The sequence below is a fragment of the Carcharodon carcharias genome, chromosome 7 (assembly GCF_017639515.1).
Source record: "Carcharodon carcharias isolate sCarCar2 chromosome 7, sCarCar2.pri, whole genome shotgun sequence".
NCBI classification, from domain to species: Eukaryota; Metazoa; Chordata; class Chondrichthyes; order Lamniformes; family Lamnidae; genus Carcharodon; species Carcharodon carcharias.
In genome coordinates this window covers 7,226,920-7,243,823 of record NC_054473.1, presented here as the reverse complement: position 1 = coordinate 7,243,823, position 16,904 = coordinate 7,226,920, and the positions used below count along the sequence as shown (strand labels likewise).

General features: G+C 45.3%; 1 protein-coding gene across 2 annotated transcripts in view; it reads right to left on the bottom strand.

The window, feature by feature from the left end:
* Positions 1-15,245, bottom strand: part of si:rp71-17i16.5 (phosphatidylinositol 4,5-bisphosphate 3-kinase catalytic subunit gamma isoform) — a 37,778-nt gene extending 22,533 nt beyond the window's left edge. The window contains exons 1-4 of one of the 2 annotated variants that reach the window (XM_041191139.1): positions 15,001-15,244; positions 11,925-13,889; positions 10,529-10,594; positions 1,290-1,515 (exon numbers count right to left, since the gene is read on the bottom strand). In XM_041191139.1, the coding sequence (XP_041047073.1) occupies positions 1,290-1,515; positions 10,529-10,594; positions 11,925-13,880 (2,248 nt within the window). In that variant the 5' untranslated portion in view covers positions 13,881-13,889; positions 15,001-15,244. Of the gene's footprint in view, positions 1-1,289; positions 1,516-10,528; positions 10,595-11,924; positions 13,890-15,000 lie in introns of both variants that reach the window. The other variant, XM_041191140.1, reaches the window with a different exon arrangement.
* Positions 15,246-16,904: the final 1,659 nt, after the last annotated feature.

The following is a 16,904-nucleotide window of genomic DNA, read 5'->3' as shown; positions in this document are numbered from 1 at the left end:
GGTCCCAATGTCATCGGAATCTGAAGTCTTTCCAGCCACCCGTTTGTCTGCTTTATCCTATTCTATATTCATAATTACAAGGCACTGGGAGGAATCCGGGGATTTATAACTTTGAGCTCGTACGAACGTACGAATTAGGAGCAGGAGTAGGCCACTCGGCCCCTCAAGCCTGCTCCACCCTCATTATTAATACCTTTCCTAGCTCCCTAAAACATTTCTGCCTATGTTGTCAGTACCAATATGGAGCATGGCCTCTAGCTATTCATCCTACCTCCTCAGAATATTCTGTTGTAGCTTCCCTGACACATCCCTGGTTAAAATACACATGTTGAAGCCTTTCTCGTTTCCAGATGTCAGCCTTACACTAGCTCTAGTACAAATTTCCTGCCTCCCTCTCTCTCTCTCTCTGTGTCTCACTCACTCTGGGCCCTTATTACACCCGTTTTATGCCCATAAAGTGAGATCAATTTCAGGCACCAACCACCTGGAGCCTTGGTGAGTTCCTGCAGTGCATCTTGTGCATGGTACACACACTGCTGCCACTGAGCGTTGGTGGTGGAGGGAGGGGATGTTGGAGGTGGTAGATGGGGTGCCAGTCAAGCGGACTGCTTTCTCCTGGATGGAGTTGAGCCACTCAAGAGTTGGAGCTGCACCCATCCAGGCACTGGAGTGAGACTTGAACCCATGACATTGTCTCTGAGGTAAGGGCTGGGCTATGGCATTCAGCAAGGCTGAATTAATGGAGATACGGAGAGATTTAGGGATCAGTGCATTTCCTTGCAACCCTCCCCACTCCTGGTGGTTCAATCCCTGTGTCTCATGTACAGGTCCCACCTCCTCAACAACTAGTCCCAATGTCCTAGGACTCTAAAGTCCTCCATCTTTCCAGCCCCTCATTCGTCTCCTATTTCAATGCATTGTGACATTACCACTATGGCCACTGTCTCCCCTGAGACCTGAGGCCTGGTTCCCCGCAGGTGAGTCAGGAACTAGAGCAGGTGGTGAGGCCTTTTCCTCAAGGCCTCATTGGCAGGGGTGCAGAGTTAGAGTCGGTGAAAAACCCCTCCCCACTCTGCTCACACCCCGCCCCTCCCTTTCTCGCCAACCTAACGCTCATCCAAACTTTATGCTGCCCCCCTGCTCCTCCCCATTATCCTCCCCACCCCAACCCCACACATCCACCCCACCACATTCCCTCTCCAGCCCTCCCTTACTCCTCCCCATCCCGACGAGTTGCCGATTCCGGTTTGGGCCAGCTGCCCTCCGGCCTCTCTGGGGAGGCCACTCACCATTGGGTGGAAGGTCGCTCTTTGCTGGGATGACCTTCTTGATCTCAGTGGCCACTTGGCCAAGACTTTGGACCAGCTGAACCTGTTTGCGAAATCCCTCCAGCATGGACTTTCCACAGCCCATCAGATAAGCCTCCAGGATCAGCGCAAAACGGTCACAGAAATAGGGAGAGCCGGTCACTTCACTGCGCAGGTACCAGAAGAAAAAATGGCCAATTCGCTTACTCTGCGGAGGACATGGGGCATTTATAAACGTTGGGGACAGGGGGGAAGGGGGACAAGAAAATACACTGATTCTTAAACCTCGCCACCTCTCCGTGAATTCAACCTCTCTGAAAGCCTTAGCCCAATATTTTAAAAATTCATTTATGGGATTTGGTCATCACTGGCCAGGCCAGTATTTATCGCCCATCCCTAATTGCCCTCGATCAGGGGGCAATTAAAAGTCAACCACGTTGCGGTGGGTCTGGAGTCACGTGTAGGCCCAGACCGGTTGAGGATAGTAGATTTCCTTCCCTAAAGGACCTTAGAGAAGAAAATGGGTTTTTACAACAATCGAGAATGGTTTCGTGGTCATGACCAGACACTTTTAATTCCAGATTTTTATTGAATTCAAATGTCACCATCGTGGAGGGATTCAAACCCGTGTCCACAGAGCATTACCCTGGGTCTCTGGAATGCTAGCCCAGTGACAATACCACAATGGCACTGCCTCCTGGTGCAGTACCCGCTGGTCAGGGACAAAGTCGTAGGTTCAAGTCTCAATCCACTGACTGGAGAACAAAATCTGGGTCACACTGCAGCGCAGTATTGAGGGAGTGCCGCACTGTCAGAAGGTCAGTACTGAGGGAGTGCTGCACTGTCAGAGGGTCAGTACTGAGGGAGTGCCGCACTGTCAGAGGGTCAGAACCGAGGGAGTGCTGCACTGTCAGAGTGTCAGTACTGAGGGAGTGCCGCACTGTCAGAGGGTCAGTACTGAGGGAGTGCCGCACTGTCAGAGGGTCAGAACCGAGGGAGTGCTGCACTGTCAGAGTGTCAGAACCGAGGGAGTGCTGCACTCTCAGAGTGTCAGTACTGAGGGAGTGCTGCCTGTCAGAGGGTCAGTACTGAGGGAGTGCCGCACTGTCAGAGGGTCAGTACTGAGGGAGTGCCGCACTGTCAGAGGGTCAGTACTGAGGGAGTGCCGCACTGTCAGAGGGTCAGAACCGAGGGAATGCTGCACTGTCAGAGGGTCAGTACTGAGGGAGTGCTGCACTGTCAGAGTGTCAGTACTGAGGGAGTGCCGCTCTGTCAGAGGGTCAGAACCGAGGGAGTGCTGCACTGTCAGAGGGTCAGTACTGAGAGAGTGCTGCACTGTCAGAGGTCAGTACCAAGGGAACGCTGCACTGTCAGAGGGTCAGTACTGAGGGAGTGCCGCACTGTCAGAGGGTCAGAACCGAGGGAGTGCTGCACTGTCAGAGGGTCAGTACTGAGGGAGTGCTGCACTGTCAGAGGGTCAGTACTGAGAGAGTGCTGCACTGTCAGAGGGTCAGTACCAAGGGAGCGCTGCACAGTCAGAGGGTCAGTACCAAGGGAGCGCTACACTGTCAGAGGGTCAGTACTGAGGGAGTGCTGCACTGTCAGAGGTTCAGTACTGAGAGAGTGCTACACTGTCAGAGGGTCAGTACTGAGAGAGTGCTGCACTGTCAGAGGGTCAGTACCAAGGGAGTGCTACACTGTCAGAGGGTCAGTACTGAGGAAGAGCTGCACTGTCAGAGGGTCAGTACTGAGGGAGTGCTGCACTTTCGGAGGGTCTGTACTGAGTGAGTGCTGCACTGTCAGAGGGTTAGTACTGAGGGACTGCTGCACTGTCAGAGGTTCAGTGCTGAGGGAGGACTGCACTGTCTCATGAAACTATTACTGTATTTAATAGTTTGGAAATTATTTTTCTTTTAAAATAGAGGTTGAGTCTTCGGGTGTGTCTTAATTGGATTAAAGCCAGCTAGCCTGGGTGCTTTGATGGGTACTAGTTTTGACATGTAAGAGGGGTAGAGTGTATTTGCATTTTTTGAATAGAGCATTCAAGAAGGGGGTGAAAATTGATATCTTTCCTGCAGCTGCCAAGCAATATATTTATAGTCCTAATAAAATTGGTGCTATTAAAGGGGTTTCATTTTTAAAAGACAAAGTTCTAAGAGGCTGGTGAGGCAATGAGAGTTTGAATTCAATCAGTTGTGGTAGGTATAACTTCAGTAGTTTTCGGGTGTACAGGGCAGAGACAATGTGAGATCAAAAGGCAGCTGGAAGCCTCCAACAGGTTGCACAGTGAAAAGAACCTCATTTTGAATTTGTAGGTGAAAATGCTTTGCCTGGTGTCTGGTTAAGTCTATGGGTTGCTGTTACCTTAATGGAGATTAGTTTGGGAATTTGTTAAAAGTTATAATTGTAGTAACTTGTCGCCGTGTGTATATATATTTTAACCTATGTAAATTAATAAAATGTTTCAATTATTTTACTGTAAAGCCTCGAGAACTGATGATCTGATTCCTGAATTTAGAGTTGTATTTCAAACATAACACTTAAAATTATAGGTTATGACAGTTGTTTAAAGTTTCCCTCTGGGTTTTTTAAATAACTCAGCTTTACCAACTGCATCGGTTAAAACAAATGGGTGCTCAACAGGGATAAATTATATTTCCAATTCCTTGCTTAGTTGGGAATTGGTGAATCTTAAAGCTTACGAGTGTGAGGGAAGCTTTGAATTCAGGAGTTGGTGAGGTATTTTAGAAGTGGTGAGACTGCAGGATGGCTTTGGCAATTGCTAAGACTTGTCTGGGAGTAGAAGAGATAACTCTGATTGGGTTGGAGAAAATAACCAAAAGTAAGTTAACAGAATTTGCGGATAAGTTACAATAGGGGTTACTAGGGAATCAAATATAGTTAGAAGTATAGCACAGCATCTACAGCTGGAAGTGAAACCTGACACTGGTGAGTCACAGCTGGAGGTGGTGAGACTTCAGTTGCAAATGAAAAAGCTTGTATTAGAAGCAAAGGACAGAGAAATGGCTTTTAAAATGGAATCAGAAATTGTGAAGATGGAGAAGGAGAAAAGAGAAAGAGAAAGTGAAGGAGAATTGAAAATGTTGGCAGTTAGAAAGGAAACTTCAGTAGGCAAGGAAGAATTTGTCTCCAGGGTAGAACCCAGTGGGGAGATGTTTAAACTTGCACAAGCTCTTCCAAAGCTCGGGGTAAAAGATATTGAAGCATTCTTTATTCCATTCGAGAAGCTAGCTAAACAGATGAAATGTCCACAGGAAAACTGGACATCATTATTACAGTCTAAGTTGTTAGGTAGGGCACATGAGATACATGCTTCGCTTTCAGAAGAAATGTCGGTGAATTATGATGTGGTGAAACAAAACTATTTTAACCGCAAATGAGTTTATTGCTGAGGTATACAGGCAGAAATTTAGGAATATGAGAAAACAGCCTCAGAAAACTTATATTGAGTTTGAAAGAGTAAAACAAAGTAATTTTGACCAGTGGATAAGGGCGTTAAAAATAGAGATAACCTATGCAGCTCTTGGGCAAGTCATTCTTTTGGAAGAATTTTAAGATACAATCCCTCCGGTAGTGAGAACTCATGTGGAGGAACAGAGGGTTGATTCTGTAAGACAAGCAGCAGAGATAGCTGATAATTATGAGTTAGTTCATAGAGCTAAAAACCTTTTTTCAGTCACCCTTTCAACTTTGTAAAGGGTAAAAAATGGGAAGTTGAAAGGAAGGTAGGTAGTCAGGGAAGAGAAGGGGAGCTGGAAATTCCCAGCAAGTTTTTTCTCAGAATAAAAAGGAAGGTGCTGAAGGTAGAAGTGACATTCGAAAATTGAGGTGTTTTCATTGTAATAAAGTGGGGCACACGAAGTCAGTGTGTTGGAGGTTGCAGGAAAAATCTGTAGCAATTATTGGGGTACAAAAATGCCCTGGAAGTAAAGGTACTGTGGGTTCTGAGGTTCAGGCACAGTGGTTTGTGTACAGGTGAAACAGGGAGAATCAGTGAAAGGTAAAGAAGTGGGATTGTGTTCATAGTTTACTCAAGAGAATTCTGGGGAGTAGGTTGCAGAAATGTTTGTATGTGAAGGGAAAGTCTTTCCATGTGTAGAGAGTGGAGTAGGTAAAGCTGTTAAAATGTTAAGAGACACAGGGGCTAGTCAATCCTTAATGTTGTGGGATAGTGATATTTTTTGTTCAGACGGAGTGTTGCAGGAGAAGGTAATAAAAAGTGGGGCTCATGGAGATGCTAAATCTATTCCATTGCGGAAGGTAAATTTAAAGAGCAGATAAAAACTGGGTGAAGTTATAGTTGGAGTGGTGGAAAATTTGTCCATTGCAGAGGTTTGATTTAATCTGGGTAATGATATAAATGGATCACAAATATGGGTGATACCTGTGGTAGTTGAGAAGCCAGTCGAAGTGTTTTCAACAGAAGTGCTACAGAAGGAACATCCTGGATTGTTTCTTGATTGTGTTATAAGTGGAGCTAAGGCCCATCGGGAAGAACAAAATAAACAAGATAAGCAGGTAGTTCAAAGGCAAGAAGAAGGTGTCGAAATCCAAGTAGCTGGCACTGTGTTCGATAACATTGTTCAGGAGGAAGGAATGCGGGACAGTTTAGTTGAAGTGTTTAACTCAAAGGGGTTAGTGGAGTTACAGAGAAATGATTTGCAATTAAAGCAGTTACATCAGAAAGCTTATTCAGAAACCAAAGTAAAATGTATCCAAGTATGTTATTATCTTTGAGGGAATATATTAATGAGAAAGTGGCCATCGGGTTATGTCTCAGCAAATGAAAGCTGGAAAGAGATTGTTATCCCAATAGGGTCTAGAAATGATATTCTGAGGATTGCTCATGAGATTTCAATTGTGTGGGTGGGGGGGGGGGGGGTTGGGGGGGGGGGGGCGGTGCAGTGGGGGTGTGTGTGTGGGTGGGTTGGGGGTGTGGGGGGCGCATTTAGGAATTAGGAAAATACAGGAAAAGATACAGAGGTTTTTCTTTGGCCAGGATTGCATAGGGATGTAGTCAAGTTCTGTAGAATCTGTCATACTAGTCAAGTAACAGGAAAACCACAAGTAGCGATTAAGCTGGTGCCTTTAATCCCAATAGCAGCATTTGAAGAACCTTTTACCAGGGTCATGATTGATTGTGTGGGACCCCTCCCTAAGACTAAAAGTGGAAATCAGCATTTATTAACAATAAAGGATGCATCTACTAGGTTTCCTGAAGCAATCCCTTTAAGAAATACTATAACTAAGAAGGTTGTGGAGGAGTTAATTAATTTTTTTTTTACAAGATATGGTTTAGCTAAAGAAATACAATCAGATCAGGGGTCAACTTTCATGTCACAGCTGTTTAAGGAAGTAATGAACAGTTTGGGGATAAAACAGTTGAAGTCTACAGCTTCTCATCCGGAGTCACAAGGAGCTTTGGAAAGGTGGCGTCAAACTTTAAAAACAGTGATAAGAGCATACCGTCAGGATTATCCACAGGATTGGGATATGGGAATTCTATTTTTGCTATTTGCTATTAGAGATGCTCCAAATGCATCGACTGGTTTTAGCCCTTTTGAACTAGTTTATGGTCATGAGGTAAGGGGACCATTGAAATTGATTCATGAGAAATTGGTGGGTCAAAATTCAGAAACTACACTCCTGCATTATATACCAAACCTCAGGGAAACATTGAACAGGGCATGTGAGCTGGCTAGGGAACAATTAAAGATCTCACAGCAAGTGATGAAAGTGAAAGCAGATAAGAAGGCTAAAATTCACAGTTTTGTTTCTGGAGAGAAAGTACTAGTTTTGTTACCAGTACTAGGGGATCCTTAAATGCAAGGTTTAGTGGGCTTTACAGGATTGAAAAGAAATTGAGTGAAGTAAATTATTTAATAAATACTCCAGATAGAAGAAAGAAGCAGTTTTGTAAATATGCTTTAAAAGTACTTTGACAGGGAAGAGGAACAAAAAGAAATGTTAGTGATGGTGGATGATGAGAAAGAGGCAGAAGTGCAGGACTCTGAAACTGATTTTCCTCTAATCAGATTGGATAATGAGGGGGTACTTTAAAATTTAAAAGCAAATATTGAGTTACCTTCCAAGCAAATGTCAAAGTGATTTGGAAAAGCTATTGCAGTCACATAAACCTATTTGTGGAAATAAGTTGGGGAAGACACATTTAGCTTTACATGATGTATGTATAGAAATATCATCTTCAATAAGGCAACAACCTTATAGATTAAATCTGGCAAAGTTATCACAAGTACAAAAAATAATTGATTTCATGCTTCAAAATGATATCATTGAGTCTAGTTGCAGTAACTGGAGTTTGCCCATTGTACTGGTACCGAAACCGGATGGAACACAAAGACCGTGTGGGGACTATCGAAAGGTGAATGTGGTGACAAAAGCAGATTCATATCCCATACCACGGCTGAAGGATTGCACTGAGAAAGTGGGGCAATTGAAATTTATCACAAAGATTGACTTGCTAACGGATATTGGCAGGTACCATTGTTGCAAAGAGCAAAGAAGATATCAGATTTTGTAACGTCAAGTGGACTATATCAGTTTAAAGTCATGCCATTTGATATGAAGAATGCACCTGCCACATTTCAAACACTGACAAACAAAGTAATTGCTGATCTAAGCAATTGTGCTGTTTATATTGATGATCTAATTGTTTCCAGTCAGACGTGGGAGGAGCATTTACAGCATCTGGAGGAATTATTTACTCAACTACAAGAAGCTAATTAGGTGATGAACTTGGCTAAAAGTGAATTTGCAAAAGCGCAAGTTACATATCTAGGCCATACCATTGGACATGGTAAGGTGGCTCCGAGAGATGTGAAAGTCAAGGCTATCATGGATTTCCCAGTGCCTACAACAAAACAAGAAGCTTTGAGATTTCTGGGTTTTACCGGAAATTTGCACCAAACTTTAGCCGAGTAGTTGCTCCACTGACTGAACTATTAAAAAAGAACAAGATGTTTCAATGAACACTGAAGTGTCAGAAGGCATTTGGTAGTTTGAAAACTGTATTAACTACGTCACCAGTGTTGGCCGTACCCAATTATGCCAAACAATTCAAGTTGGCCATTGACACAAGTGATAGGGGCATTGGGGCTGTACTGTTACAAGAAGATGACACTGGAATTGAATACCCAATAGGCTATTTTTCAAGGAAGCTGAATGAACAACAGAGAAGATATTCAATGATTGAAAAATAGCTTTGAGTTTGGTGTTAGCATTGCAGCGTTTTGAAATTTATGTTGCAAACAAGTCATCGGAAACAATTGTTTACACAGACCTTAATCCTTTGAAGTTTTTGGACAAATTTCAAGACAAAAGTGCAAGGCTTTTCATATGGAGTCTATTATTCCAACCATTTAATCTACAGATTATATCTTTTGCTGGAAGAGAAAAATTGTTAGTAGATGCATTATCAAGAGTTTGAAACTTAAAGGAAATTGGGACATTAAAAAAAAACCTAGACACTGAACTGGAATAATTCCTGTTGATACCAAGAACTTGTGTATATATTGTTATGTTAATGCATGCATCTGATAATGTAACAGTGTCATGAGTATAGGAGATAGTGTGAGATGGGTTATTAAAATGAAGCCGTCTTTTAGAATTTTGACGGTTTATTTTCTGATAAACAGGGGGATGTCATGAAGCTATTACTGTATTTAATATTTTGGAAAATATTTTTCTTTTAAAATAGAGGTTTAGTCTGTGGGTGTGTCTTAATTGGATTAAAGCCAGCTAATCTGGATGCTTTGACGGGTACTAGTTTTGATATGTAAGAGAGATAGCTGCATTTGTACTTTTTGAATAGAGCATTCAAGAAGGGGGTGAAAATTGACACCTATCTAGCAGCTACCGAGCAATATGTTTATATTACTAATAAAATTGGTACAATGAAAGGGGGTTCATTGTTCAAAGAAGCTGGTGAGGCAATGAGAGTTTGAATTCAATCAGTGGTGGTAGGTATAACTTCAGTAGTTTTCGGGTGTGCAGGGCAGAGACAATGTGAGATCAAAAGGCAGCTGGAAGCCTCCAACAGGCTGCACAGTGAAAAGAACCTCATTTAGAACTTGTAAGGTGAAAATGCTTTGCCTGACGTTTGGTTAAGTCTGTGGGTTGCTGTTACCTTAATGGAGATTAGTTTGGGAATGTGTTAAAAGTTATGATAGTGGTAATTTGTAGCCATGTGTATATATTTTAACCTGTGTAAATTAATAAAATGTTTCAATTAATTTAATGTAAAACCTCAAGAGCTGGTGGTCTGATTCCTGAATTTAGAGTCGCATCCCAAACATAACACTTAAAATTATAGGTTATGATAGTTGTTTAAAGTTTCTCTCTGGGACTTATAAATAGCTCTGCTTTACCAACTGTATCAGTCATAAGAACTGTTGGAGGGTCAGTACTGAAGGAGTGCAGCGCTGTCAGAGAGTCAGTACTGAGGGAGTGCTGCACTGTCAGAGGGTCAGTACTGAAGGAGTGCAGCGCTGTCAGAGAGTCAGTACTGAGGGATTGCAGCACTGTCAGAGTGTCAGTACTGAGGGAGTACTGCACTGTCAGAAGGTCAGTACTGAGGGAGTGTTGCACTGTCAGAGAGTCAGTACTGAGGGAGTGCTGCACTGTCAGAGGTTCAGTACTGAGGCAGTGCTGCACAGTCAGAGTGTCAGTACTGAGGGAGTGCTGCACTGTCAGAGGGTCAGTACAGAGGGATTGTTGCACTGTTGGAGCATCAGCACTGAGGGAGCGCTGCTATATTGGAGGTGCAGTACTGAGGGAGCACTATAATGATGGAAGGGCAGTACTGAGGGAGTGCTGCACTATTGGCGATGCCATCTTGTGAATGAGCCCAGCCTGCCCGCTCAGGTGGACCTTAAAGAACCCACAGACATGATTTGGAAGAAGAGCAGGGGAGTTCTCCATCAATTAGTGTCACTAAAATAGATTATCTGATCATTAGCCCATTGCTATTTGTGGGATCTTGTAATGTGAAAATTGGCTGCTGCGTTTCCTACATTACAACAGTGACCACACTTCAAAAAAAGTACTGCATTGGGTTCTGGTGAGTTGGTGAAAGGCTGGCTCGAAATGCAAGTGCTTTTTTTGAACGTTTGAGATCTGAGTGAGGAGCTGCTCTGAGAACGTTATTACAGTGAGATCGCTGTGTCGGATTGGGCACTCACCCTCAGGGCGCATCGAATGAGGAATCTCACCAAGGCGCTGTCGTGATACGGTTCAAACTTCAACGCCTGAAGAAACAGAAAACAGAACAGCAACTGAGAAACCCAGCGCGATCGGTCAGCCGTTTCCCAAAGCCTGGGATCGGGCACCAGGTCTCAGCTCTACCCTGATGTCCACACACACTGTTCAGGGGCAATGGAATGGCCAGTGGGGGTGGGGGTTGTGGGGGTGGGAGGAGGCAGATTTACCCCCCTTCCCCTGGATCAGGGGTTCGTGTGAATCCACAACGTGGATCCATCAGCTGCCCTTTTTAGACCCATGTGATGGGCCAGGGCGAGGGAGGGGAGGGGGGGACAAAGAGGACAATGCTTAATTAACACAGAGTTGACAGCACAGTACAAATCGTCACCTTCGAGATAGAATGCCGCCATTGTCTGTCTTAAAGGAGGAGAGTGAGGGAGCGAGGCGGAGAGGTTTAGTTGGGGAAATCCAGAGCTCGGGGCCCAGGCAGCTGAAGGCAATGGAGGAGAGATTAAAATCTGGGATGGTCAAGGAGCCAGAATTGGAGGAGTGCAGAGAGCTCGGAGGGTTGTGGGACTGGAGGAGATTACAGAGATTGGGAAGGGCCAAGCCATAGGGGTGATTCAATCCCAAGGGTGAGAATTTTAAAGTCAAGTCGTTGTTTGACCAGGTGCCAGTGTGGGTCAGTGAGCACAGTGGGGGGATGTGTGGATGGCTCTTAGTGTGAGTTAAGACACTGGTGGCAGAGTTTTGGATGACCTCGGATCCGGAAGGAGAATGTGGGAGACCAGGCTGGAGTGTCGGAATAGTGGGAATAGTCGAGTCTCGAGGTAATGAAGGCATGGGTGAGGGTTTCAACAGTCGATGAGCAGAGACAGAAGCCCAGTCGGGCTAGATTATGGAGGTGGAAATAGGTGGTCTTAATGATGGCCTGAATCTGAGATCAGAAGCTGAGCTCAGGATCAAATGTGATCCCAAGGTGCCTTAATCTCAGACTGTTGACAGGGAGAGGGATGGAGTCGATAGCTAGGGAATGGAGTTCAGAGCAGGGACCAAAAACAATGGCTTCAGTCTTCCCAACATTTACCCAACGCAGAGAGCTGTGCATGCTCGGTTGTTGAATATGGTCAAGTTTGAGATCAAAAGGTTTTTGGTTTCTAAGGGAATCAGACGATATGGGGGAATGGGGCAGGAAAGTAGAGACCAGGTCAAAGCTCAGACATGATCATATTGAGTGATAGAACAGGCTTGAGTGGCTGAATGGTCTCCTCCTGCTCATATTTCTTATGGTTTTATATCCTTACTCCTGGAGCCATTTCCTAGCACAAGTCCCTGAGCACTGAGGAAAGAGAAGTATAAAAGAGAAACTGGTGTCACCTGTACGAGCTGCAGGAGGTATCTCAACAGGTGTTCATTGTCTAACTCTTCCAGGCGTTTAACAGATAAAGTCCTGACTTTCTCATCAGCAATATTAATGCTGAGGAGTTCCAGTGCAGTGGAAATATCCAGTTCCAGAGGATTCCAGTGTTCAAAGAGCCAGTGGACCTCCTCCACTGCTTTGAGATCACCCCACTGGACTGTGCTGAGGAACTTGGGCAGTGAGAGACTGTATTGGCCACACTGCTCTGTGAATCGTTTCAGTATATCCTTCTGAGAAACGCTCTGGGAGGCCGGAGTCTCTTCATGCTTCACATCCTTTTTTGTTGGAGTGTTCTCATCTTCTGACGAGTGGTCAATCCAACTGGACCTTGACTTCCTGCCGCTTGGTAACACCACTGGGTAATTGTACGTGTCCAACAGGATACAGATTGCTGTAGAGCTCTCGATATCTGGGTTAGTCTTAGATGAGCGTTTGTCCACCTCATGAGTTATAAGATTTTCCTCACGACTTGAGTAAGGCCACATATGAAGGATGTGCTCGCCTTGCTGAAGGACCGATTGGTGGTCAATCAGAAGGAGATTGACAAAGTAGAGCAGCTTGGTTCTACCTCTGTACAGGTCTCCATCTTTAGTGTTCTGCAGGGTGGATTTCCCATCTTTTGAGGCAGAGATGTCCGAGTCCAGTCCGTACACAGACAAACTCAACCTCGATCCCTGGGGAAGGTTCTTCACCAAGATGTCAAAATCGAGCCAAGCATTCCACAAAATCTCTTCAGTGAGAGGCATCGGTTGAGACTTTGTGGAAGAAAGAACCTTAGCTGCGTGATGCACAGCTGCCTCCACATATACATTAGGGAGGCTTTTGCTCGGTAAAATTGGAATGTCCAAACCCACAATCTTGACACGAAAGTAGTGACTGCAATCCCAGAGTGACAGGGCCTGAATCTGCTCAATATCTTTGCCTCTTAGAGTCAGTTTGTCATGGGTGACAGTGAGCCCTGTGCATTGGTCAACCAAAGGCCAGTCCTCAATATTAACTTCATCGTCTGCAAGGGATGGAGAGGGCACCAATGCCAGTCGGAGCTCCTCTTTATTCTTGATGCAGCGCCTGACCCAGATGAAGTCAACCAGTGACCAGTTTCCCGTGATGTACTCTTCTCTTCCGCAGACCTTTAGGACTAAGCTACCATCGTTAACTTCCATTGGCAATCGTTTCTCGCCCATCTTCTGTGCGTAGGAGTTAATGATCATGTCTGGTGTGTCATAAATGCCCACCTTCATTTTATGACTGGCACCATTATAGTAGATGGTGACCACCAGCTCTTTGCTGATTTGGCTCTTGAGGGTGTTGGGAAGAGGGCTCGAAGCCAGCCAGATTTCCATTGCATAATCCCGATTGTTCCGATTGTGCATCTCGGTCTTTCGAGCCGCAGTTAGCTTCCTCCGAGCAGAGGCCAGCTCACCCGACTGGTGGGTGTTGATACTCCGTATATCATACCCAATCAGATAGGCCAATTGCTTCCGGAATTCGACATCTTCTTTTGTCTCCTTTGGTCTCTGTTTCAAATAAACCTGAACTTTCTTGGAACCCAAACTCTTCCAGTACTTCACCAAGTCCAGAGTCAGCAGAAACTGCTGGTTCTCATAAATCTCAAACCAAGTGGACTCTTTCTTGTATAACAGCTGATAGGAGTCAGGATTGGACAATTGGTAGAAGGAAGGCTTCGTACTTGCACTAATTGCCTTCATCCAGATCAATAACCGCAGGTTTCTCACGGTGCTGTGGACCGGCAATTCCACCGTGACAACCTCGCTATGGCCATCGTGAGGTTGTTGTGTTGGCAACACACAAATGAAGAGCATTGTGCCCGAATCAGTGATGGGCCTGGAGTGGCACAATTCCTTTTCTTCCTCATCCTTGTCAATGGTGGACTGAGCTGGCAAGGGGTCCATGTCCGTCCTCTGCAGGTTCAAGGTGGGACACAAAACAATCAGCAAATATATGAAGAAATATTTTCAACATTTGAATTCAAGAGATTTGTTTCCTTGAGTGTGTGACCTGAGACACAGAACAGGAAGGTAATGGGTTTAATCCCCTTAGCACTGCAGGGCAGCACGGGGTTAGATACAGAGTAAAGCTCCCTCTACACTGTCCCCATCAAACACTCCCACGACAGGTACAGCACGGGGTTAGATACAGAGTAAAGCTCCCTCTACACTGTCCCCATCAAACGCTCCCATGACAGGTACAGCACGGGGTTAGATACAGAGTAAAGTTCCCTCTACACTGTCTCCATCAAACACTCCCAGGGCAGTTACAACACGGGGATAGATACAGAGTAAAATTCCTTCTATTGCTATAATCAGTGTCCGATCATTGTCCTTGTTCTGGGTTCCATAATGGCTTAATAAAGCTTGACATCAGACTTCATAGAGTGACGAGCATAAAAGTGGATCAGGTGGGAGTGTGATGGAATACCCTCCTCCTGCCTGGATGAGCGCAGCTCCAGCAACACTCAAGCTTGACACCATCCAGGACAAAGCAGCCCATTTAATCGGCACCCAGTTCACCAGCTTAAACATTCACTCTCTCCATCACCGACACACAGTAGCAGCAGTGTGTGCCATCTGCAAGATGCACTACCAGAATTCACCAAGGCTCCTTCGACAGCACCTTCCAAGCCCATGACCACTACCAGCTAGAAGGACAAGGGCAGCAGATAGATGGGAACACCACCACCTGGAAGTTCTCCTCCAAGCCACTCACCATCCTGACTTGGAAATATATCGCCGTTCCTTCACTGTCGCTGGGTCAAAATCCTGGAACTCCCTCCCTAACAGCACTGTGGGTGTACCTACACCACATGGACTGCAGCGGTTCAAGAAGGCAGCTCACCCCCACCTTCTCAAGGGCAATTAGGGATGGGCAATAAATTCTGGCCCAGTCAGCGACTCTCCCTTCCCAATAATTAATTTTTCAGGTGATGTGTAGAACTCTTGCTATATGAAGAATAGCAGCAACCAGGGGTCAGTCCAGCTCTGAAATCAGCTCTATATATTGTTATTCTATTACCTGACATCCAAAGGGTTCTGATTTCCACAGGTTTCACAATGGAGTGAATGTTGGCTCTGACAGCTGCTCTCTCAGTCGCTGCTTTATGTCCTGAAGGCAAGATAGAAATTCAGACAAGTGGCAGTTATGTTTGCTCTTTGGGGGGAACCGGGGTCTAATGGAGTTGGAAAGTTCGCCAATATCAGAGGCAGAATCACCTGCTGAACCTGGTTTTTATGCAGTGAGACAATCAAGTGAGGCTATGGGGCGTAAATTACTGCAGTTTCCTCATTCCTAGTTAATCATTTACTTGTTCTACCAGTTGAACAGCACTATCTAGTGTCAACTGCTCTTACTCACTCCGAGTGTGGGAATGAATGGGTCTTGACCTTTATCTCCCCGGTTCCTTTACATCTACACAGAGCCCCTCCCCTACACAAACTGATCTCTCTTGATTGGGTCACCTCTGGTACCTTGTCCCAAGTAACTCCCTTCCTGTGTGAGGGGGGACAGGCTGTTTGATCAATTCTTTACCGTACCAAGGCTTTGGGTGTCTCAGGAACACATTCGGGTGGGTCCCCACTCTGACCCCCTCAGTCAGAAAGTCGAAGGCTTGAGACCCATCATCCAGCTGAGCGCTCCCACGGCTGGGACTGACAGGATGCTGCATTGTTGGACATGCAGTTTTTTGGAGGAAATGTTAGCTACCACCCTGTCTGCCCTCTCAGGTACACTTAGGAGATTCCATGAGCAATATTCAAAAACAAAGAGGGGAGCTCCCTCTGGCGTCCTGAGACCAATATTTATCCCCCACTGAACACCACTAACCAGATGATCAGGCACACTGCTGTCTGTGGGAGCTTGCTGTGCACAAATTGACTGCAGCATTTCTGACATTACAACAGTGACTACACTTCAAATAAATACCTCACTGGCTGGGAACCACTTTGAGGTGCGCAATTCAAGCCTTTCTTTACCAAATTGAGGGTCTGTGTGGATCAGGCCATGCTCTTCCCAAAGAATAGAGGTGGTAAGGTTCATTTCTGCCCCACTGCCTGGGGACTGGTTCCGATAGATTTCACTGGACGTATAGACAGCTGTGGAGAGAGCTGTGGAATTGCCCCTCCCACACCCTGTCCTGCTCCCACCCCTCTCTTACTCAGCACCTACCAGCTGAGGATCACTACCAGAGCTGTAGGCCGGCCCGCAACCATTCATGTGGAAGGGTAAGCAACATTGAGACCTCGGTTACCCCTCAGGTTATTTAGACCAGGCCTGAGCCCGCTTCAGGCTTCTACAGTCAGGCATCCTAAAAACTCACAACTAGGGAAGGAACAAAAGGAGATGAGGTAGCAGTGCTGATCAGGAAAGACATTGTAGTATCGAAAAGAGAGGATGTCCTTAAGGTTAGAGTTGAGAAGCAAAACACGTTATACCTACAGTACTAAGTACAGGCCTCCAAGAGGGAGATGGGGGACCATTTCTGCAGGGAAATCCCAGAGATGTGTAAGATAGTGAGGTGATGTTGAGAAACTTTAAATAATTCAAACATCGATTGATATCCTCCAAGTTCCTCTGAAGCTTTAGCCTGAGGCCACCCAGTGTCCGTGTGTTGGCCTGAGGGAGCTTGGCTCAGGATTTACCGATGGTGAGTCTCTGTACTGACAGGGAGAGACTTGCATATCTGGCTCTCTTTTTTTTTTGGAAAATATACTTTATTCATAAAATATCTGGAAGAACATTACAAAACATTTCCAAATGGCCATCAGAAAAAGTGCAATCAGATTCAACTTTTACACATGGACCACGAGGCGCTTCAATACAATTAATGGATATTACAGTCATTTCAATATGGTCAGTACAGACAGTCTGACGGTGCAATGGGATTGGAGTTATTGACACACATCATGTCACACTCTGAGGTG